This window comes from Dermochelys coriacea, chromosome 10, assembly GCF_009764565.3.
Source record: "Dermochelys coriacea isolate rDerCor1 chromosome 10, rDerCor1.pri.v4, whole genome shotgun sequence".
Classification (NCBI taxonomy): domain Eukaryota; kingdom Metazoa; phylum Chordata; order Testudines; family Dermochelyidae; genus Dermochelys; species Dermochelys coriacea.
This window is the reverse complement of record NC_050077.1, coordinates 2040360-2065923: the sequence shown is the minus strand read 5'-3', so window position 1 is coordinate 2065923 and position 25564 is coordinate 2040360. Positions and strand designations below refer to the sequence as shown.

The 25564-nt window shown below is 55.1% G+C and overlaps 1 protein-coding gene across 4 annotated transcripts; it reads right to left on the bottom strand.

Moving 5' to 3' along the window:
* Positions 1 to 1559: 1559 nt before the first annotated feature.
* Positions 1560 to 24171, bottom strand: ERN2 (endoplasmic reticulum to nucleus signaling 2). Of its 4 annotated transcripts, XM_038418351.2 has the most exons (23): positions 24000 to 24171; positions 17836 to 17953; positions 17399 to 17432; positions 16227 to 16299; positions 15824 to 15896; positions 15258 to 15380; positions 14695 to 14796; positions 13699 to 13960; positions 13250 to 13328; positions 12985 to 13135; positions 12043 to 12164; positions 11603 to 11779; positions 10794 to 11013; positions 10295 to 10385; positions 9351 to 9540; positions 8543 to 8642; positions 8017 to 8216; positions 7089 to 7236; positions 6103 to 6230; positions 4714 to 4837; positions 4275 to 4342; positions 3934 to 4188; positions 1560 to 3854 (listed from the first exon to the last, which is right to left on the bottom strand). In XM_038418351.2, the coding sequence occupies exons 1-22, from the start codon at positions 24078 to 24080 to the stop codon at positions 3964 to 3966; spliced, it is 2889 nt and encodes a 962-aa protein (XP_038274279.1). In that variant the 5' UTR covers positions 24081 to 24171; the 3' UTR covers positions 1560 to 3854; positions 3934 to 3963. The 4 variants fall into 4 exon arrangements, with proteins under 4 accessions (XP_038274279.1, XP_038274278.1, XP_038274280.1 ...); XM_038418350.2 differs by having other exon boundaries at positions 1560 to 4188; XM_038418352.2 differs by having other exon boundaries at positions 1560 to 4188; positions 10295 to 10379.
* Positions 24172 to 25564: the final 1393 nt, after the last annotated feature.

The window sequence follows — 25564 nt, the reverse complement described above, 5'->3', positions numbered from 1 at the left end:
TGGGTGAAGGGCTTTGCCTGGCCTGTGGTGGAGACCCTATTAAGTACGAGGTAGAAGGAAGTCTTCCTGCTCTGCTGTTCCATCTCTAACACGAGAGGTAGGGTGGACTCACCTGCATGTGGTCTGCTAATGCTGCCTGTAAGAAATCCCCTGTTCTTCCAGGTGGTTGCTGTATAATTCCATGATGTGCTCTTCCTGCAGCTGCTGGAGCCTTCTAGCCTGTAGTGCCCATCCAGCCTGTGTGCACACCTGTCTGGTCAGAGCAAAGCTATTAAAGGGCCATCTGCCTTCCTTCCCCCTTCAGGGGGGACTACCCCTGCATGCTGCAGCAGTTCTGGGGGGTTAATACAAGCACCCTGCAGTGTATGAAAGTAGGACCAGGGCTGCAGTTAGTTCTTGGGTAGGCCCATAAGTGAGAGTTCTTGCCCTCTAGTCACCATGGTGGCCATTGTGTTGCTGGTGTCCCCAGGAAGAGGCCACCTCACCTCTTGTGGCTGCTTTGCAGGGTGAGTGTCCCAGTATAAGAGAGACTATGATCTGTCCCCTCCTCCCTTGGCAGGTTTCAGGTAAAGAACTGGGGTGATGGGGCTCTCCTAGCCTTGCATCCCCTTGGCTTGGGCTCTTGCTGTGCCTGTAGCCCATAGCATGGCTTCCAGAAGCTCCACAACTCAGCTTAGAACTAGGCCCTGATGCTTCTTAAAGAACTAACCCTTCCCTGCCTATCACAGGTCCCCCAGAAACGCTGCCCAGCTGGGTGCTCTGAGTTGGTAACAACTGCAGGGAGGGTTTTGGTCTTTTCCCCCATTAAGATGCAGCATTGGGCTCTGTAGGGGGGGAAAGGGCTGCACCTCAGCAGGGAGCCCCTCTGCCCATTTGGGGCCAATCTGAGTAATAGTTCCTCTGCATAGGGGGGAGAGGGGAAGAGAGGCAAGGAAGAGACAAAACCTGTAACTAACTCTGCTGTCCGGGGTGAGGTCTGTACCCTGCTTTGGGACAAAGGCTCAGCCCTGAAGAGCCTGTGTAGGACAATATCCTCTCTAGGAGGTGATTCCCCCCCCCCCACCCCGCTATCTCCACAGAAAAGGATTATGCACTGCCTCCTGCTCCCAGAACAGAGACCTTGGTGGATCTTGGGAGATGCAGTCCAACCAGGCAGCCTGACTTCTAAAGGAGAATGGGAATGTGATGCTTCCAAGGCTGCAGCTTTTGCCTAAAATTTTTCAATATTCAAACTTTCTGCCAAAACTATTACAATTTCCAGAGAAGACTCTTTTCTCTCCCCCCCCCCTCCTTTGATCATCTGGTCAATCACTCAAGAGGACAATAGCTACTTGGTTTAGAGCCAGATCTCAAATATTCTTAGAAGGCAGTCCTATAATTTAGCAGTGTTGTATAGGTCCCTGAGGATCCAAAAGGACTCAACTTGGGCAGGGCTAAACATGTACATTTTAGGGCCTCACTACCCTTCCCTGGCCCTTGAGTTTGGAGATGCATCTCCTAAGCAGGGCTTTCAGCCAGCACAAAGTGCTGAGTTTCTTTCTAATATTAACAAGTCCAAGCTTTCAAAACAATTTTTATTTACAACATTTTGTATAAAACATTCTCTGCCATATAAAATGCTCTGAATATACACCAGGTACCAACTGATTGTGACCAAAGGAACAGACCCCCAACACCCACATACAAAGCTAAATCAAAACCCACACCCCTAGAGAGAAAAGCACTGCCAGGAGACATTCAGGCATGGGGCCCCCAGACCCAGCAGCACTAGTAGCATGAGTTATCTATAAGCTGCTGAATGCAGAAGGGGCTTAGAGACCCATTATCAATTCTTCCTCCCACATGGACTCCAACTGGGATCAGTGGAAACTGTATGCAAGTTGAAGTCCGGCCAGGTCCCAGCAGAGTGAAAACCTGCTCCCCAGCTCCAGGGATAGAAGGTCAGACCTCAGGGACTCCCACATCCCACCTCTGCTGAAGGAGTATTTTTCTGTCCTTGCTGGGCTGGAGCATGCCTCATTAGTGGGCAGGCTCCAGCAGTCTCTCCTCCCCAATTTCTCAACTCAGGCCCTTGAGAAGGAGTTAAAAACATCTAGTTTGCAATTCATCACTTGAGACCCCTGGCCTGCAGAGAATTCTGCTTCCAGGCAGGCCCGACCTGCTCACTGACTGGGTCCCAGAAGGAGGAAAAACAGGAAATGCTACCACCACCTCCATGGCAATGTTCTCTTGGGCAAGGGTAGGATTCTGCCTCCATGGTGAAGAGATTCCAGATCAGACACTGCCAAGATGCTAAAGCTAGAGCAGCCAGCAACCACAAAAGGATCCTCCCAACCAAGGAATTTGGAAGCAGTGGCCATTTCTCTAGATTCTTGGAGGCACTGGGAGTGGGGTGGGGCAGGCCCCGTACACCGTACGCTCCAAGGAACAGGCTCTCTGCATGGATGAGGAAGCCCCCTCTAAAGAAAGGGCTCCTCATGCACAGCAGCATCCTCCAGAAAATAGGGGAAACAATCCCTTGGGGTTCCATAGTCTCATGGCTCATGCAGATGTGGCATCAGGCATCCGTCCGAGACCTTCAAGCCTGTGAGCTGGGATGAAGATGGGCTGCTGCAGACAGAGAAAGCTTTTTACTCAGCCAAACCGAGATATGGGGATTCTGTGGGGATGTTCCCTAGAGCAGCCTTCCCTACCTGCCTCCAGAGCTGGGTGACCGCACTCCTTCAATGGGCCAGGTGGGGCAGAAAAGAGGCCACAGGAGGTGCTCCTGCACCCAGGCCCTGAGCTTGCATCCTGTAAACTGAGATTCTGCAAATCCACTTGGTCCAGCCCCAGTGACTTCTACCCGGCCACAAAACAGTGGGGAAGGGCCATGATATGAGAGAGAGAGAGAGAGAGAGAGAGAGCGAGCGCACGCTCTCATTTCAGCACTGCCAGTAGCCTACATCTTCTGCAGATAGTGGACAAAAAACCCAGCCCAAATGTCAGGCGGGTATGTTGTCCAGCCAGGGCATAAGACCATATCCAGTGTCAAGACCACATCAGTCCTGTCGTTCACATTCAAGTTTTAAAGAGACAAACACCCCAGCTTCCAACAGCTCAGCACGGAAAGGAATCAACGAGAGAGAAGTCTGCTGCGTCAGCCTCTGCTCTAGCAGATGCATACAGGCAACAGAGGACCTTGCCGTTTCCCATTCTGATGCTTAAGGGCTGGCACAGGAAAGACAGGGTCTGGGAAGCAAAGTATAAATAGGCTAAAACATTTTCAATTAAAAATGGTAGCGCATCTCGCTGCAGCTGTTGGTGTGATGGTTGCCACACTACAACCCTACAGGAGAAGTCTCTTCCATTCTAATGCCCCCGCTCCAATTATCTTCTGAGCTGAAATGTCTCTTGATGGAGCATAAACCGAACATTTACGTTTGGATAAAATCCATTCAAATAGTCTCAAGAAAAAAGAGAGACTGTGTCTACAGGCATGCGTGTGCATGCACCTACCTACCTCTCCAGGGGTGGCTTTGCACAGCAACCCAGGATGGATTTAAAGCTTTACTTTAGTGACCAGGCCTCAGTCAGGGCCAGGCACATGCCATGGTTGAAGGAGCAGCCCCAAAGAGACAAGGCACCCAGGAACTGCTGAGAAAACTCTCCTGGGTTCCCACCACAGGCCTCTCCCTGGAAAGGTAGGCAGTGACATCCCCAGAGTGCTAGTGCCAGGGAGCGTCCAGAGATGCCATCCAGCTGCTCTCCAGGGGAAGTGGAGCTCCAGAACCAGTTTAGGGTGGCAGGTGGGTTTGTGAAGCTGTGCTAGGTCCTGGTAGCTTCGTCGGCGGGATAAAATCCTTCAGAAATCTCTGCATTAAAAAAAGATAAAATTGAGGCACATGTCAGCTGAGCCCAACCTGCTGGGATCCCTGCTCCAGCAGGATTCACCTTGGCAGCACCAGAGAGCAGGCCTTCACGCTAAGTTCTCTCCCAGGTGTAGCTTCCCCACTTGTTTCCAAGGTCTCCTGGCGGCTGCTGCTGATAATAGGGGTGGAAGAGCCTCTCTGTGGCACAGATCTGCATGGCTCTGTGTGTGTGAAGCAGCAACTGGGGGAAGCGAGAAGTAAAGTACTGAACAAACTCATCAGGAACAGCCCCGAGAGTCTCCTGGACGTCTGTTGGCAGTTCGTGGTAGTGATGCTTCTACATGGGAAACAGATTAAACATGATTACTGGGGGGTCACTGCACAGAGCAAACTGGACCCCACACTGCTGGGGGGTGACAGTACCTTGTTCCTCATGGCCCGCAAAAGGTCACGTACTGAACTGCCCTTGTATGTTCGGAACTTCCTCAAGTCTGGAAACAGCAAGAGACCCAAATAAGCATCAGCAACGTTGGGCCTCTGCAGTAATGTGCTAACAGGGCATCAGGGCTGGGAACATTTCCCCATTGGGGATGCAGTGGGACAATCTCCCAGGGGAGATCTGCTTGGGGCATTTAAGACTGGGCAGAACAAAGCCCTGTCAAGGGGAAGGGCTAGCTGGATTCATCATCCATTCTGGGTCCATGGGTTTCAGTCCATTTGATTTCCAGGAAGCGACTGCTGTCACTACATGAGAGCATGACACGAGCACTGGTGAGCTGCATGCAAACGCTCCACATGGCTCAGCATGAAACGGCTCCGTGAGGTTACTGCCAAGCAGTAAGCCTGGCACATGAGCCTTTACCTGTCTGCAGCGGGACAGAGATGTGAGCTCTCCAATTCAATCTCACGACCGAGCGCCCCCCAGACTCCAAGGCAGTAAGAATGGGTCCCTCGGCAGGCTCCTTCTCAATACGGTCGCTTACGTCCTGAAATCCAGAGAGGGATGGGAGAAGTCAATGGAAACTTCACTTTGTACTGGGGGAGCCCCAGGGCTGACATTTTTCAAAGGCTTATGGACACTAAGGGGACGTAGGGCTAGTTCTGCTCAACACTGGGTGCCAACAGAACTTAGCAGCATGGTCCACCTACAGGAGAGTCTGTCACCGAAGGTACGGCCTATGGGCTGGAACCTGGAGGATTCTGGGAAAGGCCCCCCACAGTTGGCTGCAATGAGGTCTAGCAGAAACCTGACCCGACAGACCCCAGCCTCCATCATGGTGAGATGAGGTATTTGAAACTGTTTTTTCTAGTGGAGAGATGGCTCCACGCCAAGGCACTTCCCTTTGCAGGGTCACTGCCCCCAAACCCAAGAGAAAGCTTTTCACGCTCCTTCCATGAAAATCAATGGCTCACAATTAACTCAGAGAGCTCTGCGCTCTGCAGACAGCTGGACCTACATTCTATGGCAAGGACCCTGAATTCTTTTAACTTAAAAGGGGGTGTGTGTGTTTTATTGATATAAACACACACATGCATGATCCAATCAGCACCGCAGTCTGTGTTTATTTTTGCATTCAATTCAATCTATTTGATCCTCTCCACATTGTCAGTTTTCAGAGCGCTGCGGAGTTCTGTACGGACAATGAAGGTATTGGTGGGACGCTGGAGATTTGACAACTGGCTAGGAGACAGCTGGAGCTTTTGGCTCCTTGAACGGCACAGGGAGCAGCTTGGGACTGTGGGATCGCTTTATTAGCTGGATGTTTGTGAAAAATTGATCAGCAGCGAAATAAACTATCATCTTTAGGTTTCAGAGCCAATACTTTATTGAGCTAAAGGGGGCAGTTCACACCTCTCAGAGCTTTTGTTTCAGGCTCGCTGCAGACTCAGGAAGACAGCACTGTTAGGTTATGCTCAGATCATCTTTTTAAGATGTTTGTAAGCAAAAGGGCTAGAAACCATGTTGGTTGCTTGTTTTAAATGAAAACTCAGAATCTGCAGCATGGAGCGGATCCCACAGCCAAAGAATCCAGGAACAGAAGAAGCCCTGCTCACAAAAAGGCAGATTCATTGCAGGGGGTGGATTTTATAACCACAGAGCACCAAACCAGCTGAGGCCAGCTGAGTGTCCTGGGCTTCAGGAAAAACACCAGCTTGTTTTCTGATGGCACAGAATAGAGCTTTCATTGCTGAATTTGGAAATAGGGACAGAAGGAGTGGGATCCACCCTGCTCAACCAGAGGGTTCTCACCTGGAAGAACTGCAGCTGCTTCTCACGACTCCAGAAGAAAGGATGCATGAGGACCTGCGAGGCTGATGGGCGCTCTTGGGGCTTGTTGCTGATCATCACCAAAATCAATTCCCTTGCAACAACGTTGTCTTGGATGTGAGCGTGAAAGAGAGCAGGTTACTAACACCCTTGGGGTTGAAGGGAGCTGTCCACACCTCGAGCCCAGAGCTTTCACTATAAGTCACACCTCCAGTCATGTTACTGACTCTCTTAGTCCTGCATACTCCCAGCAGGATTCCCAGAAAGGGAATGTGCATGTGCAGGACTGAACCCCAGATCATTGCAAGACCATGAAATACAACAAAATATGTCTGGCTCCTTCTATATACCAGACTCATCAATACCTCCCCATAGGCAAGCTATGGGGCAAAGGAACATTTCAGACAAGTAGCTGGAAATACTAGCGAGGTCTAGTAGGCTGTGGAGTCATCTGCCAAGGAGGGACCCCACTGCTCGAGACATTTACAACTCAACTAGCTACAGCCCTGGAGATTACACTGCTGGGGATAATCCACCGCTGGCCATTGGAATGGACTAGACATGACCTAACAAGCCTCTCCCATTGTTCTAGGGTTCTAGATCTGCTGCTGGGGACGTGCAATCTCTATCCTCTGGGCACCAAAAACGCTGGTCCTGTGGCTGCAGCATGGGACAGAGAATCAGGAAACCAGGCTCTGTCATGACTTCCTGGGTGACCTTGAACTGGTCATTTCGTCTCTCTGTGCCTCAGGTTTCCTAGCTGTAAAACAGGGTTAGCAGTATTGACCTGCCTGCCTTCCTCACAGGGGCTAGCGAGGCTAGAATAAATCAACATCTGCAAAGTGATTTGAGATCCTCAGATGGAAGGTGCTGCAGAGGAGCCAGGCCAGAGCACTACTGCAGCATCCAGATTCTACAGGGCTGGGAGCTCTATAAACATTCAGACAGCCTCAGAGAAGGGTCCTTACCATGAGTGTCTTCCAAGAGACATGCCAGCTGGTAAGTGCCCAACAATATATGAGCCTGTCTCCGTAAGCTGTCCCCAAAGGGGTGCTCCCCACCTGACACCACGTAGTAAAACACGCAGCCAGCTGAGAAGATGTCCACTGCACACGTCTGCAAAACACAACCGGGGTCATGGGAGTGCTCAGCATTGGTGGGAGGGCCTTTGAACTTCCCCCTTGTCTCTCTTTCTGAATACGAACACTTGATTGGCTAAAGATTTAGCCAGGCAACCCCTTAGTTTGAGCTCCAAGAATGACCACCTAGTGGTCTCTCTTCTGATAGGTGTGAGCTGCCTGCTGGGACCAGACTCTTCTCTGCAGAAGGAAGTTTAACAGAACTCCTGGATGTATGCAAATAGTTCTCTCTGGAAGCTCTTTGGAGCAGGGACTGTCTCTTTCTATGGTCTATGCAGCCCCTAGCGCAATGGGAACCTGATCCTGACTGCAGCCTTTGGCTGACACTGCAGTAGAAATACTGAGAGGAGATTTTCAAAGCTCAAATGGGAGCTGGGCCCCTAGCTGACATTTGTTAGGATTTTTAAGTTACCAACAACAGGTGCGGGGTTTTATGAACCACGCTTCCAGCCCCCAGAGGCACCGATGGAATGAGAGACACCCACATGAGAGACCAGTAGCACAGGGGCCAACATAAGCACTTCCCAATCCCTACTGCCAAACTATCTGATTCTCTAGCAGTGACTGAGGCACCAGCTCTGAGGGCAGCTGCCTGCCTCCCTCCCTCCACGGTCACTGCCTTCCATCAAAGCAGAGAATTAGAACCTTCAGCATGGGCAGAATGAATAATCCTCTGCAGATGCAAGGGAGGAAGCTGCAAGGACAGAAAATGTGCACAGCAAGCAGGGCTGAGGGGACCTGGCAATAGCACACTCACAGGGTTCTCCTTTGGGTTCTCCCGCAGCACCTCCGGTGCGATCCAGCCCTCAGTGCCTGGGATTCCAGAGCGGAGGCTGAAGCTGTGCCTTCCCCCATGCAGCTTCTTGCACAGGCCGAAGTCCGAGATGACAGCCCGGATCTGCCCGTGGCTGTTTGGGACAGAGATGAGGATGTTGCAGGGTTTCAGGTCACGATGAACTGAAAGAAATATCCTCCAAAATGAGCTGGAGTTACCTGCAGAAGTGGCGGTGCAGCCGGAGGCAAAGCGCTCCCTCATCTATGTTCAAGGAGTGCAGGTGTGCCAGGCTAGAGCAGCACCACGGAGTAACCTGCATGCCACCAATGCCGCCACACAGCGTGGGTCAGTAAGCAGCAGTCCTGCCTCTGCAGGCTGTGGGTTCAAGTTCTTCACCAGGATTTTTGGCTGGAGAATTTCCCTTCCACAGACAATTCACTAGAACTGAACCTGTTGCTCTAAGACAACAGGCATCCCAACCAAAGCTGGGGGCAAAGCGCTCCCTCACCTATGTTCAAGGAGTGCAGGTGTGCCAGGCCGGATGTGGTCTGATACAGCAGGGACACTGGATCCAGGTTCCGACGATCAAAGCTGGGGCTTTCCACATACTAACAACAGATGAGAGAAAAACCAAAGAGGAAGCTCACCCAGGTCTGCATTTACCAGAGTCAGAGATTTATAAGGACTTTTCCTTCTGCAACAATAAACCATGTCTTTTCCCAGCTTAAATCCTGGGAAGTAGAAGAAAAGGACCAAGCTAGAGTTTGAGGTCTGCATTCCACAGGCAGAACCTCTCCGTTCATACAGCAGACAGCACCAGCACCAGACTTCATTGCAGGCCTTACAGAAGGGAACAGGAGCGTGCTAGATTAGCTGCCCCGTGTGCACAGGAAGCATGAGGAAGCACTAGGTGCACCTAGTGCAGAGGGGATTGAATAAGTAAGTGAATGAAGATGGGTGCCTAATGTATAAATGTATATCTTCGGTGAGCCTTGCAACACCCCCGTGAGCGATGCAAGCACTATCCCATTATCAGTTCTCTCTCGTTCTGCAGGTGGGGGAACAGGTGTAAAGAGATGGAACAACCTGCCCTAAGACACACAGGAAGTTAGGAATTCCTAGGTCCCATCCCCACACTCACACCTTTAGAACATGCTACCTCCTGTAATAGTATGGCAGACGGGGCCATTGGTAGCCGATGACAAACAAGCGATGAAATAGTTCCACGAGGACCCCTGGACCTGGATTGCAAAGCAAACACAGAGCAGGAGAGACAAAGCTAACAGCCACCTTGCAGCAGCAGCCCACTGGCTCACCTCCTGCAGTGTGGCAGAGCAGAGCTCAATGGCAATGTAATGGAACTGCTTGTCCTTCTCCGTACAGAAGTAGCGCACAACATTGGGGTGCTCATCTGATTCACGAAGCAGCTGGACCTCCCGGTCAATGAGGTGAAAGCACTCAGGCAGAAGGCGCTTAACAGCCACGTTCCGGCCATCAAACTGACCCCTGGGATCAGGAGAGAGCCACCATCACACCCTGCCCACAGGCCAGCCAACCCAGACACACAAGAGACTCTCAAAGAGATCCACCCAGGTTCTGGCCTAGTCCCCAAGGGCTCCCCAGTGTGACATCAGGAGATGCACCCCAAACACGAGGGCAACTGGGCCTAGGCTGAAATCTCTGCAGCCACTGGGAAGGGCCAGGTTTGGTGGAGCCTTTTCTCAGAGAAATAAAGTCCCCTCGGCCTTCAGAGTGAGTTCAGTCCTGGGGAAAGGTGTGGTAGCCACAGCCTGAGGGATTCTGCTCGGCGTCTGGTAGGCCAACCAACAGAACCGTTTTGTGCACCGGAGAAGACACAGCCCGGGCAGGGCAGCGCAGGCTTCCCCAGTGTCTAGATGCCAGCCAAGAGGGGAGTTCAGTCCTTGGCTGTGATTGCCAGCTGGGGGGGGCCTGCTGTGCCAAGTGCAAGGGGGGCAGGACTGGTAACTTCCCACTTTGTTTTCTACAGAGGCCACTGAATTCCAGTCCAACAGAAACCATATGATTTGATTTAGGTGGGTGAGACAGGAAAGCTTGATACCCCATTACCAGATGGCCCCAGCCAGATCCACCCTGCAAAGGCCTTCCAAGTTACTGCCAGGCCAAGCCCCCATGGTGCCCAGCTCTGGGGAGGAAAGAAGTCATGGCTTCTCCAAACCAGACCTCGCATTAGCAAAAAGCAGGGCATTTGGGGGGCGGTGGGGGGGGGGGAACTACTCACCTGAATACAAAGGTTCCCCTGGCTCCATGGCCCAGCACTTCCTTGGGGTTAAAGGAAACCTTCCCAACTACAGTCACATCAGCCTCTGCAGCTGCAGAGAGTGCAGATCGGATTAACATCACTAGCCATCCCCTCACTCACTGCCCACCTGCCTCTCTCAGGCCCCATCTCTACTTTCCTTTCCTTCCTATTTCCTATACTTGTCCAGCACTAGCTTCCTCTGCCTCCCCACTGATGTTAGAGCCTTCTCCTCTGCAACTCTGTGCCTCCTGATCCTACTGCGGATGGCACCATCTCTCCTGAATGCCCTGCTCTGGAAAGCCTTGGGGAAGACGTCATCCTGACCTGAGCTCTAGAACTTAGTGCTGCCTCCGAGCCTTGGCTTTTTTCTCCTGACACGGCCCCCTCTGCTCTCTGAGGAAGGGGACATGGGCAACCTGCCTCCCACAAGCTGGGCCACAGGACAGAAGGTACCTCCCCATTCCCCACCAGCACAGACCTTCAGCAGCTCCAGACACAGCAAGATCCTGGTCGGCCATTCCATTAGGCAGATCCTTCTGTGAGGAGGATGAGCCTGAGTTCCGTGATGGCTGCAAAGATGTTCGCTGGCTCCCACTCAGCGATTCCTCAGAGCTTGGCGGGAGAATCTCCCCAGAGATCCGGCTTGGGGAAAGCAGTCCCTGCTGCGGCAAGAACTGCAGTCGATGCTCCAGCAGTTTCTGGGGCACAAACAGCATGGATGTCTCAGTTTCTTGGAAAAGCAGGTGATGCAGATGAAGCTACCGAGGTGGCATTACCACCCTGATGGCAGCAACGTGACAATTATCCCTCCCCCATTACAGTGAAGGAAACCGGCAAACCCCCTCCTGGGGTCAAACAGCTCCAGTGGGGGTGGGCTCTGTGTAGTAATGGGAAAATTGAGCTTGCCTCCTGGTCCCTGGAACCAGCAGAGTTGTGGGGGGCAGGAAGAGTCAGGGCTAAGGCAAGCAGGGAGTGCTGGAGGCCATGACTCAGGACACTGGCAGAGCTGTGACACAGAAGGTTCTTAGAGGTACTTAATATGACCCTGGAGAGGCCTGCAGGGTTAATTGATGGCTGCCGATTCCACTGGGGCAGCGAGGGGAGAGCCTGGTGACAGGAACGTCACAGCACCCTGTATGGCCATGCTAACCGGGACACTGTGTGTACCAAGGAATAGGGCAAGCAGGGACCAGAGGGAACTTCTAGCCCCCAAACCAGGGGGATTGCTGCGGCAATCAGTTCCTGCAGCTGCCAGCAAGGGGCACCACAGAGAGAAGAAACACTCACCCTGAGACCAAAACTCAGGAGCAGAATGCCCCCGCCCAGTAGCACTGCAATGACCACAAGATCCCAGCTGCCTGACTCTGGGTAGATTTCCGTTTGCTCTGCCTGGGTGGAGTCCCAACGGAACCGCCCATCGCTGCCCATGCTGACCTGATCTTCCATGCCGTTCGGGGTCAGAAACTGCAACACAGAGCCAGGGTAATGGGTTATATCAATGGGGGCCCCCAGGCATCCCTTGCTGTAGACTCCATCCCCCACAGCTTCCCCCCCCCATGCAGGAATGCACATGGAGCATGCCTCCAATTCCTCGCTCCCCCTGGCAGACCCTACATGCCAGGTCACACCAGCTTGCTTTGCACACAAGACATCTCTCCTTGTCCCTCTGGGTGTCCCCCATGTGCCACAGACCTTTGGGCAGCCCCCCAGACAGTCACACCACTCACATCATCAAACAGAGTCCTGGGAGGGGAGCTCTTGGGGATGATGGTTTCCGTAGTCTTCCGCAGGGTCTCTGGAAAGGCTCTTAGCATCGTGGTATGGACCACAGGAGGCAGCTCATGGTGCCCTGTGGGACACAGAAAGCGCTCACCTGACCACACAGTCACACCTCAGTCTGCTCACAGCTCCAAACTGAGCACAGCAGGGGGCCCAGCCAGACACACAACATAGGGGTGTCTGCCAGGATGGGAAACATCTGGGCCTCACGCATTAAGAGAATCAGAGCAACATCCTGCTGGCTCAATCCCTGGGCGTGGACAAGGATCCCTGGAAGGCCATGGCCTCAGACCATGGCGGAGGCGTGTCCCACACCAGACCTCCTTTAGTGGCAGCTTAGGCAGTGACCTCTTTAGAAACTCCTCAGCCCAAGGCCTGACCCCACTCACACAGTATGACCGCTTGCAGTTACCCTGCTGCGGTTTTACAACATGGGCCAAATTTTCCAACATGCTGGTGCAGAACTGTTCACTTGACATCACGACCGTGCACACAGTATTGGGGTGAGTACATGCACCTACTGTTTGCAACTGCTATTCCCCAGGCATGATATCTGTACACACAAATTGGGTACAACGATATATTCACTTGCACGTACGTTTGTGAGCCTTGCTTTGCAGAGATTCTGCCCCCCATGCCTGCACAGGAAGCTGTTCCTGGCAAGGAGCCAGGGATGCAGTGAAACTAGTTCCTGGGAAAGCAAATCCCAGCCCTCAGTCATTGCAGCATCTTGTGGGTGCAGATCACAGCACAGGTTTTATTTAAAGTACCATGCAACGCAGGTTACTCTGCCACAGTAAAGAACATCCCCAAGCCCGGCTCCCCCTCACTGGGACGGTCTCCAAGAGCAACAGGACAGGGAATACCCTGTCCAGCCCTGGAGCCCTCACCTATGAGGAGCCACTCGTTGTGCAGGGAGCTCATGCTGCCCTGCGGATACTTGACATCTGTGCTTGGTGTGATCTCACACTCGCCGGACTCTCTCACTGTCACATCATCTGTGGTGGGGCCATCGATCCTGTCCAGTGTGATCCCCTGGGGCTGGAGGAGTCAGACAGATCATTAAGTATCAGGCAGGGCAGACGTGGCACTCGCACCGACTTGCCTTGCCAGTCGAGGGCATGTAGGGGGCAGGAGAAGATATGGGACACTTACCACAAGTGCCACGCTCTCATGGACCAAGGAGGTCAGGGCGTAGAAGCTGGCTGCATGCTTCCCCACGTAGAGTGTTGGCCTGTGGAGTAGAGACAGCGTCAGTCCCAGCCTGTGCCACTGCATGGGACAAACGGAGCAACATGAATGCAGTGAGACCTCCCAAAGAAACAGGCTTGGGGGACGCCCAGCCACACCCCCGGTTCTGAGACACAGCCAGCTCCTTCCAAGGTGGAGAGGGGTAGGAAAAGCATTTCATTTACCTTCGCTTAAATTTCAACCCTAGCATGTTCCTGGGGAGCCACTGTCCTCTCACCCAAGAGAGCATCAACTCCATCTCCAGACCACTCCTCAGTGTGTTGCCACCCTCATCTCCAACCCGTAGGCACCAAGGTTCTCTCAGCGTGCTTCTACCCTCCTGCCCCGACCTGGAAGGCCCCTCAAACACCTACAGCAGCTGGGTCTTGGTGGTGGAGAAGTCCTTCATGGACTGGTAGTTCCACTTGATGAGGCGGATGTCCTGTGAGTGGAAGGTCAGGTAGCGCAACGTCTCCATGGCCACATTGAGGTGGGGGACCCGGCGCAGACTGTCTTGATGCCATGTGTACAGCCCCACCACAGGGGAGCCATAGTTCTGCATCCACAGGACATTACCGCTCTCCTTGTCCACAGTCACCAGCAGGCCGTCCCCACTCGATGCAAAGTGAGCCATCTCTAGCCAGAGACACAAGGCAGCTAGTGCCATAGCATTTCCTGGGGAAGGTTATCTCCCCCCCACCCTCTCTCACAGACTATTTAGTCTCCCCAGTTACAGACAGGTTGGAGATGCTGTCCACTGATGCTACTGGGGCATGCACCATTTCCTGGGTTACTGCAAGGAGCAAACCTCCCCAGTCCTCGCCCCATGTGACTTCTCAATCCAAACCAAAGGCAGCCTAGAGGGTCCTATTGCCCCAGCTCCCCCGGATCCACAGGGGCTGGGGGTGTCTTCAAAGACAAGTGTGCCCTTTAGTCTGCCCTTCAGAAGTGTCAGTGACTCTCCCCCAGCCCAGGAGGACTGCACACAGCTGGAGCACTGATCAGCAAGCACAGCGCTTGTGACAGACATGTGCCACCTGCCCTGTCACAGCATCCCACTCTCTCCAGTCAGGCAAGTTCTAGTCCTGAAGGCTGTCCACACACCCACTGCTCCCCCCTCCCCCCTGCTGCTGTGCAGGGAAATGGCTCTCCAATGCGGCACTGATTTCAGATCAGTCCTTCTGGAAATGGAGAGCCTCCCATGCAAGGACAGCATTGCTTCAAGGCTCCATGTGCAAGCAAAGCTGGACAGGAGCTAATAACCATGGAGGCGAGAGGGAACATTCTCTCCTTGGGAAGCTGGGACTGCCTCATTGCAGTTGAGAACAGGACCCGCCTCCACAAACAGGCTGCAGTGCCCAGGGACTCACTGTAATTGTACGCCTCGTCGTAGAGCTCTGCTGAGTAGTCATGGTAGGTGGCATTCCAGCGCAGCTCCCGGGACTTGGTGTCATACATGGTGATGACATATTCTGGGGATCAGAGAGGAACAGCTACGACCACTGTGCTGGAACTCAGGCGGCTACTCTACCCAGAATGAGGGGCCTTCCAACGGGACAGGCCAGAGAAACAGGAACGGGATGCTGATCATTCTGTTAACTACTTCAGAAGGGAACCACACCAAAATGCTGCTAGGCATTGAACTATTATTATTACATAGTCAGGAGAGCAGAGGAGCGCCTCCCTCAGGAGAAGCCCTGCAAGGAGGTCAAGGAGCATAAGAAGATCTATAGGGATTGTCCCTTTTCATTGGGAAACCAAAGGTCTCCACTCCCCATTTGTAATGAGAAAGCAGGGCCTTTCGCTCCAGCACAGCAGAACTGGGAACCTCCTCCAACAGTAAGGATGGGTGGCAGCCTGACTAGACACAGGGAATAGCCCCTCAGCCTTATGGCTCTGCGCCTGCAACCAGCAGAAAGGGGGCTTGGCTTACGGGTGCGGCCGATGTAGAGGAGAGGAGTCGAAGGACACAGGCCATCCCAAGCCTCTGTCGACAGTGTCGTCTGCTTCTCTCCGGACTTGGGGTCCACGACGAACCACGTGTCCTGTTTCTTCCCTGGAATGTCAGAAATGCCTCTCTCTCAATCTCCCATGTGCCTGGTACCTCTCTTTCAAAAGCCACCGCTTCTCCAGGTTCCTTAGGCCCTCTCCCATGCAACACCAACCCATCTTCCCCTCAGGCCAATCTCCAATCACTCCCACCTGCCCCCAGACTTGCTCCCACACAGGATCACCCCTACCCCCTTCCAGCAAGCTCCCCTGTCCCAGAGGGTTGGCACGTTCATACTCAAATTCAGATCTTCCCTAAGTCTGGCTTGGCTCCAACAGGGAGCTGGCTATGGATCCTGAACACAGATCTGCACCCTACTAATTTAAACTCCTGCAGTGCCAGGCTGTCCCAGAGTCATCTCCATGGCAGTCTGGAGAAGGGAGCGGGAATGGCTGCCTTATGCACAGAGAAAGCCCCTTCTCTCTCCCACAGGAGGGGGTTGCTCATACCTGTGTAGAGGACACCATCTGAACTGCGACATGGTGAGGACTGGACCAGCTCTGGGATGGTGAATGGGAGTTTCTGTAACGAACGGAGACAGTGCAGCAGCCTGTGAGTGACAAAGAGCCAGGGGAGACAGCCACATGCCCCATGGCCCATCCCTCAAGAAGGGGAACCTCCTCCGGCGACGCAGACACACAAGTCAGCCACAGGAGTAGTCAGGGAGGAGACCCACATGGCTTTGCTGTCTCTCCCAGAGGCCATTCCTAAGGTGGCAGGGGTTAGCGCGAAGAGCATGAGGCCCTTGCACCTTCCAGCAGAGCTGCCATCTCCTGCCCTGTCTGCATGCACCACTGCCAGGAAGGATAGAGGGCAGCACTCTTTAGCCACCCCTCCGCCCTAGGTACTGACCATCAGGCCTTCTTTGTTTTTGCCTCCCAGGATGTACAGGCTGCCATCATTGGGGTCCGGGAGAAATGCCGGCCTGAAAGGAAGAAGAATGAAATGCCAGTCATGTCCTGCTTCAGGGCACAAGCCAGCTACTCACAGGGGTTAGGGGAAGGATCCCCCTCCGTAGGTTATTCCACGATTGTTCGCTATGGGGGGGGCGGGTATGCCTTCCGGTGAATCTCCTGGCATGGGATACCAAACCAGTTGAACTACTGGTCTGTCCAATATGGCAATTCCTACACAGCCACTCCACATCTACCCATTCTGATGTCCTGGCACATCCCAGCTGGAGTCATTCCGTTTGCCTCCATGAATTCCCCCTGCAGTTTCAAATGGATGCAGAATTTTTCCTCATTTCTCATCCTAAACTTGTGTGCTGCGTTACTGTGCGCTGTTAGACAGCTGTCGTGTCCACCCTAGAAATGGCTGCACATTCAGCAGTAGGGGAACAGAGTCCTACATTGCTGGTATTTGTAGCAGTTCAGGGCTCCTTGGGGAGGAAAGTCAAACAGGAATCATAACTCAGAGTGAATGAAGCCTTGAATATCAGCTTGGGAGATGCCTTCAGGAGACACAAGCAGCCCAGACCAGTACTAGAGAGCCAGCGACTGATCCATTAACAACAGGCCCCTCAGATAAACGCCCCCTTCCAGAGAAGGTGAGCTCTGGCTTTGATGGCAACCTTCTGGAGACCCTGCAGAGAATCCGCCCAGCAAATGCCTTCCTTTGCATTCACACAGGCTTTGGCTGCATTAGCGTATCTCAGTAAGTTTACTACTGTTGCTCCCACTGGTAGAAGCACAAGTTTAGACAGGGCTCAGGGGCTGCAAGCATGTTGTTTAGCGCAGTTGTGAGCAAGGTTAGATGACACAGCGGCCGGACCTTGTCTACGATACAGCTTGCAGTGGCCAAGTGGCACCAGTGCTGGTAAAAGGGGAAAAGAAAGATTTTAAGAAAAAGCTGTGGCATTGGGCAGGGTGCTCAACGTCTCTGAGCCTCCATTTCCTCATTCTGCACCTCCCTGGGGAGCAGCTCCTCAGTCAGTGTCTGCAAAGGCCTGGCAGGATGAGAAGTGGTAAGCATTATTGCAAAGGACACCCTGGGGAGGGGAAGAGAGGGGAGATGACACTTACTCTGCCACATAAACAGGCACCTGAAGAATGGGATCTGAAAGAGAGAGTGAAAGAAACACATCAGTTGTCTCTTCTAATGTCCCTGCCACAAGGGGCCACGTGGCAGCATTCACAGCAGGATTTGCAATCACATGGTTACAAGCTCAGATCATTTACCTATTTGCATTTCAGACCCAGCCGGGAGCCGGGAGCAGCCACAGCTTGTGTGAAGCTGCCAAATGGTGCATGTACTCCCCTTAAAACAGCAAGACCCCTGGGACTGGGCCATGCACAAGGTGTCATTCTCCAGTGTCTCCTGTTCAGAGCAGCACTGGCAGGATCTGAACGGGAGGGAGTGCCTCCAGCTCTTCTCAGCCAGGAGGAGAGCCTGACCACAGGCAATGGCAATCCCAGGAGACCTGACCCCCAAATAAATACCCTCCAGAGTCATTGCTCACCATCCTTCAGGGTCCACTTGATGTCGCCTGTCTTCTTACTCACAGCGTGAAGGTTCCCATCAAGGGTGGACACAAACAGCAGTGTTTCAGGGACAGTCATTGCGCTACCAGCGAGACACTGAGGGCAGAAACATGGCAAAGATAATACAGTGCCTGACCAGGACAACCAGATCCATTTAATGGGCCTTTATACCAGCTAACCACTCCACTGGGTCACTGAGGAAGTGCCCAATGGGTTAAGAAATGGGGGGAGAGAGGGTTCCCTCCTAAATTGATACCACCTTGTACTGTAATCCCATCAAGTCTCATAAGTGAAGCAGAGTCAGGATGGGTCACCCTTTGGGAGGGAGACATGGAAAGAAACCCTAAATACAGGAATTGGTGCTATAGAGGGTGTTCTCCCTACTGAGTCTGTACTGCCTTCTGATAGGGTGTCTGCTGCTTTACCAGCCAGGGGCTTGGGGCCAGCCAGCTCTGTTTGGAAACAGAGCCATTTGAAGAACAGACGGGATGATCAGACCTAGCTGAAAGGGGTCAGGGCTGAAACAGCTCATTTGAAAAGGGAGCTGCAGGAAGCAGGTTGGCTCCTGTGGCAAGCCCGACAGCAGCGGGAGAGATGCATGGGGCCCCCTGCAGCCTCCTTTGGTCAGGGGAATAGGTATGTGTTACTTTGTGAGTGTCAAGTTTGACAAATAAACTGTGCCCTGAAGGGAAGGTCTGAACAGACTCTGGGTATAGCATTAGTCCTTCCTGTGCTGGGAAGACAGGCCAGCAGCAGACTATATGTCCCCAGTAGCCCCATCCCAGTGTGACAAGGCACGGTGCTGCTGGAGGCATGGACTATTTAATAGGGAGTGGTAGTGCCAGCAGCAGAAGCAAAAGCTCCCGTCTCCCAGTTCCCTGCTCTGACAGCCAGCCTAGCCTCCCATTCCAGAGCTGGGAACTGAACCTAGGAGTCCTGACTCTCAGTCCACTACTTCTTTAGATTTGTTGAAAATACCTATCAATAGAGCTCGGTATGTTTATGTAGCTATACAGCACAAGAATCAAACACAAAGTGCCCTCTCCCTTAATTCCTTAATCTGAATTTATTAGAAATCTTTTTGTTTCCCCGAGAGTCAGGATGTAGACCCAGATTTTTTTAGCCCAATTCCAGTTTGGATATTTATACTTCACTTCCTAAAATTCCCCATGCAGTTGCATTTGGATATGGGATTCCTCTCAATTTCCTGTCCTCAACCATTGTGTAGCATTGTTGCGCTATGTCAACAGCTGTCAATAGCTAACCCAGAGGTAGCTGCGTTTCAGCAGTGGGTGAAGTGTTTCCTGCAGACTGCCTGCTGAATTTGTAAAATGCTTTCTATTTACTCATACTACAAATAGCACTAACAAAAACACACAGTAGTTTGAACCAAGAGCCCCCCATTTTCTGCCCTTCCGAACAGAACATAATTTAACATGGGGCCAAGGGACAATCGACACCAGCAGGCTCCTCCTCCTGCTGCTGGAGATGAGCTATAAAACAGAGTGGAAGTGAGCTGTAGCTCACGAAAGCTTATGCTCAAATAAATCTGTTAGTCTCTAAGGTGCCACAAGTACTCCTTTTCTTTTTGAGAACAGAGTTGCTGCTTCTTAAATCAGATTTCCTGGATGCTTTGCTAAAGGGTGACATGAGCTGACCCAACCACTAGCCTCTCCCAGAAGCAAACTGGCTAGGCTGCTTTTCCTGCCAGAAATGCCAGTGATGCTGGCTCAGAATTTTAATGCCATGGATTGTAGTGACCCTGATGTTGAGACGGTATCTTCAAATCCCCCACAGAAACAATGCTCTGTGTGCATTACTTGCACTGCCAATGCCAGCTCACACACTGCACCTTCCCAACACAAGCCAGCCACACCCATCAGCAAACAGGACCAACGCTGAGCAAACAGCACTAGGGCATGGTGGGGAGGGGCAGAAGGCACTCTAGGTTGAGGAGGGAAGGGAACCACCTGCTCTTTCCGGCTGCTCAGGAATCTGAATTAGGATTTGAATTACTGCCAATGAGCCCACCTGCTCAGAGCACCAGACTACACCGCTTCCAGTTTCCGTATAGGCTTCAGTTAATAAGCCATTCCGCAGTCCTCTCTGCCTCCGTTGACTAAGGCAGGAACAGATCTGTGCTCAGCACCACATTACAGGAAAAAGGAAAAGGGGTAACAGTGGCCTGGGATCTAGACATGACCCCTGCTTGGCTCCTGGGCACTGCCAGGAGTTTACACTGGTGGTGATAAAGTAGGTAGCCTTTTACCTAGTGGCTCACCAGCCCAGAGTGCTCACTGGGCCACATATTTGCCTTGGATTCTGGATGCTGTCACTTGGTGGCCCAGCTCTCACCTCTCACTCCCTAGGGTCTCCTAAATAGAACAAGGGTATAGCCCAGACAGGGCAGAGAAACCCAGACTGAAAAGAAACTTCAACCCTGGGCAGAGTGAAGAGAAGAAAAGCAGGAATGAGTCCTCTGTGAGGACGGCTGTGCAGGCTATCAGTCAGGGCACCAAACCAGAGAGGGACTTTGGGAGAGGAGGGCACGCGAAGACACACATTCTTCCCTGCAACCATTGTTTGCTGAAACTCATCCAGCTATAACTACATAAATAAAAGCCATCATCACCCAGCACACCTCAAAAGTAATTCGGTCAACCCACTGGTTCTCTCCCTCCTGTCCCCATTGATTACTCTCATCCAATCCACCTAGCAGAGATGATCACCTGCTCAATCCCCTGCCAGCAATCTCCCTCTCTTTCCCACTTCTATCATTTCTTCTTGTTTAACCTTAAGTATATTTAGTGCTGGCTCAGCAGCCCTCACTTTATCAACAGGACAAGTGCAGTGCAGGCAGAAGTAGGGCAAGCTCCTCCTCACTTCACCTCAACAATAGGCCTCCACACACCCCCCCCCCGCATGCTATAGGTGCCAGCAGGCAGTGGTCAGTCCTCATGGCCTGTTCAGTCCTTGGTCTCTGCTGAGACTGCAGATGACAGCACAAAAAGGGCTAATGGAGACGGTGGCTTTTGTGGTGAAGCCACCTGTCTGATGGAAACTGGGCTGTGTCACCAAACTCATTTCACAAAGGCCCCTGAGCAGGCATCAGTCACTATAACATTCTCTGTCCCTTTCTTCCCTCCCTAGGCTCTCTAGAGTTTGTGATGTCTCCTCCAAAGCCCTTCCCTTCTCTTGTGTGAAGGATGCCCAAACTAAGGGGCTGCCCAACCCCAGCACACAGCCCCAAGCTCCTGCACAAGTCTTAGAGACACCTGCAGAATCATCCAACTCGCCTGTCAATCCAGGTAGCTGCTAAACCCTTTAATTTCATTGTTAAATAGGGTGGTTCTCTCTTTACATTCAGCAATTCTCAGGCTGCCATACATGACTGGGAGATGTTCTGGCCAATCTTATACCAGGCACTGAAAGGCTAGACTGCCCACCAGTTACTAAACCAGATTTTATTCAGGTTCCTATTTACCCTCGGGCGTACAAGGGTTGGCGGTTTCTACCGAAGCCCTGGAGATTTATTTGTAATAGACTTTACCTTACAGCCATTACTGCAACTGAACTACAGCTTCTCAGGGAATGGGAGGAGTGAAGGCTACACCAGGACATGTCTCTCAAGACTCTAAGGCAGGGGTGGCCAACTTGGGGCTCCGGAGCTACATGCAGCTCTTCAGAAGTTAATATGTGGCTCCTTGTCTAGGCACCAAGTCCAGGGCTGGAGCTACAGGCACCCACTTTCCAATGTGCTAGGGGGGAGGGCTCACTGCTCAACCCCTGGTTCTACTGCAGGCCCAGCCCTCACTCCACCCCTTCCCACCCCCTCCCCTGAGCCTGTCATGTCCTTGCTCCTCTCCCTCCCACCCAGAGCCTCCTGCATGCCTCGAAAGAGCTGATTGGGAGGTGCGGGGGGGGGGGGGGGGGGAAGAGGGGGAGGTGCTGATCAGCAGTGGGTGGGAGGCGCTGGGGGGGGGGAGCTGCTGACGTATTACTGTGGCTCTTTGTCAATGTACATTGGTAAATTCTGGCTCCTTCTCAGGCTCAGGTTGGCCACCCCTGCTCTAAGGGTACATCTACACTGCAATCAAACACTTGCCACTGGCCCATGTCAGCTGACTGCGGCTCGCAGGACCCTCCCACCTTGCAGGGAATGGGTCCCCACATCTACACAAGCAATTTTATAGCCCCACAGCCCGAGCTCCATGAGCCCGAGTCAGCTGACACAGGCCAGCCTCTGGTGTTTCATTGCAGTGTAGACATACCCTAACAGAGCTATGGCATCAGCCCGACAGGTACCACAGGCTGGTTTCCTCTTCTTGGCAGGCAGCCCATCAATGATCCATTCAAAAAGCCATCATGGCACACAGCCCTGGAGTCTGTGGACGTGGCCATATTACTAGTGGGGGTGACAAGCTGCGAGCCTGAGTATGCTGGCAATACCTTGATCCAGTCGCCCAATCCAATCGGATAAAAAGAGGCAGCAGGTTGTGGGTTCTAATCCTGCCCCAGGGCATGGGCCCATAGTCATTGCTGAGCAGTACCCAGTGGAGAAAGGACAGCAGTGTTACAGGTTACATCCACAGGGGCCAAGCTCTCTTCAGCCTGCCACTGGCAGTAAAGGGTCATGAACAAATGGTGTTTGTCAAAACTAACTGGGGACAACTTGTATCCTGGCCATTGTGCCCCCCCCAGTCAGTTTTACCACTGGAAGCTGGGTGAGCTGCCCCTGAGTGCAGAGTAGCTGCCACACAAAAGGGCACTATTCCTGCCCACCCAGGACTAGATCTAACACCCTAGCTTGGTAAAAGGAAAAAATCCCATTTTTACTACATGCTATCCCCCAGCAGACAGCACTCCAGGGCACTTCGCCACCTGCCCCCCTTCCATCCACCAAGATCATGGGATTCTGTGGTGGAATATCCAGGCTGGTGCAGATTCCCCTATAGTTCACTGGGGATCAGCATCGCCCCACCTTCCCTCCCTCCCGGGGGGGAAACGCTAGACAGCAAGACACACTGTGCAAGAACATCAACCAAGAAGCTTGGTAACAACGTGCAGGCAGTGTGGGGAAACCCACAGCTTCACCCTCCCTCAGTATGGGGCCCTAATGAGGGGCTTGGCCCCCTAGCAGGCTCAGGAGTCTCCTCACAGACACAAGGATTACAGGTATTTTATTCTGAAGCTTCCCCTCTCCTTGACTCCTCACTGACAGCCCCCTCCTGGTGGGGGTGACCCCAGAGCTCTCCCAGACCCCCAACGCTGACAGGGGCCCCCCCGCCCGCTGGGGGGTGGCCCCAGGGCCCGCCCCACACACGCTGACAGGGGCCCCCCCGCCCGCTGGGGGGTGGCCCCAGGGCCCGCCCCACACACGCTGACAGGGGCCCCCCCGCCCGCTGGGGGGTGGCCCCACGGCCCGCCCCACACACGCTGACAGGGGCCCCCCCGCCCGCTGGGGGGTGGCCCCAGGGCCCGCCCCACACACGCTGACAGGGGCCCCCCCGCCCGCTGGGGGGTGGCCCCAGGGCCCGCCCCACACACGCTGACAGGGGCCCCCCCGCCCGCTGGGGGGTGGCCCCACGGCCCGCCCCACACACGCTGACAGGGGCCCCCCCGCCCGCTGGGGGGTGGCCCCAGGGCCCGCCCCACACACGCTGACAGGGGCCCCCCCGCCCGCTGGGGGGTGGCCCCAGGGCCCGCCCCACACACGCTGACAGGGGCCCCCCCGCCCGCTGGGGGGTGGCCCCAGGGCCCGCCCCACACACGCTGACAGGGGCCCCCCCGCCCGCTGGGGGGTGGCCCCAGGGCCCGCCCCCACACACGCTGACAGGGGCCCCCCCGCCCGCTGGGGGGTGGCCCCAGGGCCCGCCCCACACACGCTGACAGGGGCCCCCCCGCCCGCTGGGGGGTGGCCCCAGGGCCCGCCCCACACACGCTGACAGGGGCCCCCCCGCCCGCTGGGGGGTGGCCCCACGGCCCGCCCCACACACGCTGACAGGGGCCCCCCCGCCCGCTGGGGGGAGGCCCCAGGGCCCGCCCCACACACGCTGACAGGGGCCCCCCCGCCCGCTGGGGGGTGGCCCCAGGGCCCGCCCCACACACGCTGACAGGGGCCCCCGGCGGGGGCGGCCTTTACCTGCGCCAGGGGAGCCGCCAGTGCCCAGAGGCCCAGCAGGAGCCGCCCGGGCAGGGCCGGCCCCGCTCTCCCGCCGCCCATCGCGGTGCCCGAGCGCGGCGGGGGCGGGGGCGGGGGCTGACATGCTGCTCGCCGGCCCCATGCCCCGAGGCCGCTAGCGCCGCCGGCCGCCCCGCATCCCGCCCGGGCGCTCCGCGGGCTCCGGCCGGCGCCCTCCGGGGGGCGGATCTGGGCCCGGCCGCCGAGCGCCGCCTGCCCGCGGCCGCCCTGGTGGGCGGCGGCCTGCGCCAGCCCCAGCCGCCGGGCCAGGCCCGGGGCGCCGGGGTCGCGTGGGGCTGCCGCGGGCGCGGTGCACGGGCCGCCCGGCTGCTCGCCCTCAGCCCCGGCCGGTGAGTGAGTCAGCGCGGGCCGGGCGGAACCAGGATGCGGGTTTCCTGCCCCGCCACCACGTCAGCCCGCGCCGGGCGGGAGCGGCCCGGCCCAGGAGCTCCCCGCCGCGGGGCCCGGGGCTGGGCGGCCGGGGCAGGCCGCGCCCAGAGGTGCCGGGGCGGGGGGCGGAGGCCGGGGCAGGCCGCGCCCCCCCGGCGGAAAGCGGCTTCCGTGGCATCCCGCGTTCACCGTTGGGTTCAGGGGCTCTCAGCCCCGCACTGGGCCAGGCCCTGAGCTGCAGGGAGGCGGGGCAGGGACCCCCCGCTCTGCTAGCCCAGGCTCCCGCCGGCTGGGGCGCACAGGGGGCTGCCCCTCGCCCCTCGCCCCTCGCGGGGAACCCTGCGCTGCCGCGCCGTGCGGAGTGCAGGTCCCCCGCAGCCAAATGACTTCGACCCCTCGCACAAAGGGAAGCCCCGAGAGCAACCAGGCGAGCCCCGCCAGCAGCATGTTTCAAGCGCCCCGGGCAGCTGGCAGAGAGGCAAATCACTGTGGGGCAGGAGGCAGGACTGGGGAAGACCCTGCTGGGGTTGGGAAGGACGGGACTTTCTCTGCCCCCGAACTGCATCCAGTGCCAGGTCAGACACACCTCCAGGTTTCTCTCTCAGCTGCAGGAAGCTCTGCAAACTCCCCTGCCCCACTTCCTGCACCCATTGTGCCTCGGCTGCAGGGGGAGGGGCTCCCCCCTCTGCCCAACGCCCCGTGCTTCCCGACCCTCCCGCTGAGCTGAGCCTCCTCCGCACCCTCAGAACCTCCCCCCAATGCACCACAGGAACCCGGATCCCCACCCAGCTATCCCTGAACTCCCCACAAACAGACCCTCCTGCCAAGCTTTATCCCCCACATACTCAACCCCCCCTGCTGCTGAGCCCCAACCACCTTTCCCTGGACCCCCAGTAGAGTCCCTTATCGTTGCACCCAGAACCCCCCCAACAAGCCCCTGTGCATCCAGATTCCCCGCCCCCCATCCGGGATCTCCCCAGGGAGCCGCCCACACCCAGATTGCCCCACACAACCCACACCTGGATCCCCCCCCACATTAAGCCCTTCCACACTCAGAGCCTGCCAGCCTACACAGAGGGGCAGGGTCATAGGGTGTTTCTGGGGCAGGCCAAGTCCTTGCGCTGTGCCAGGATTGG

Excerpts from the sequence above, each read along its gene's own strand:
- ERN2 (XM_038418350.2), bottom strand. The coding sequence starts at position 24,080 with ATGGGCGGCGGGAGAGCGGGGCCGGCCCTGCCCGGGCGGCTCCTGCTG. Across the intron at positions 15,381-15,823 it reads AGATGGTGTCCTCTACACAG|GGAAGAAACAGGACACGTGG; the intron begins GTATGAGCAACC and ends CTGACATTCCAG. Across the intron at positions 8,217-8,542 it reads CCTGCACTCCTTGAACATAG|TTCATCGTGACCTGAAACCC; the intron begins GTGAGGGAGCGC and ends TATTTCTTTCAG.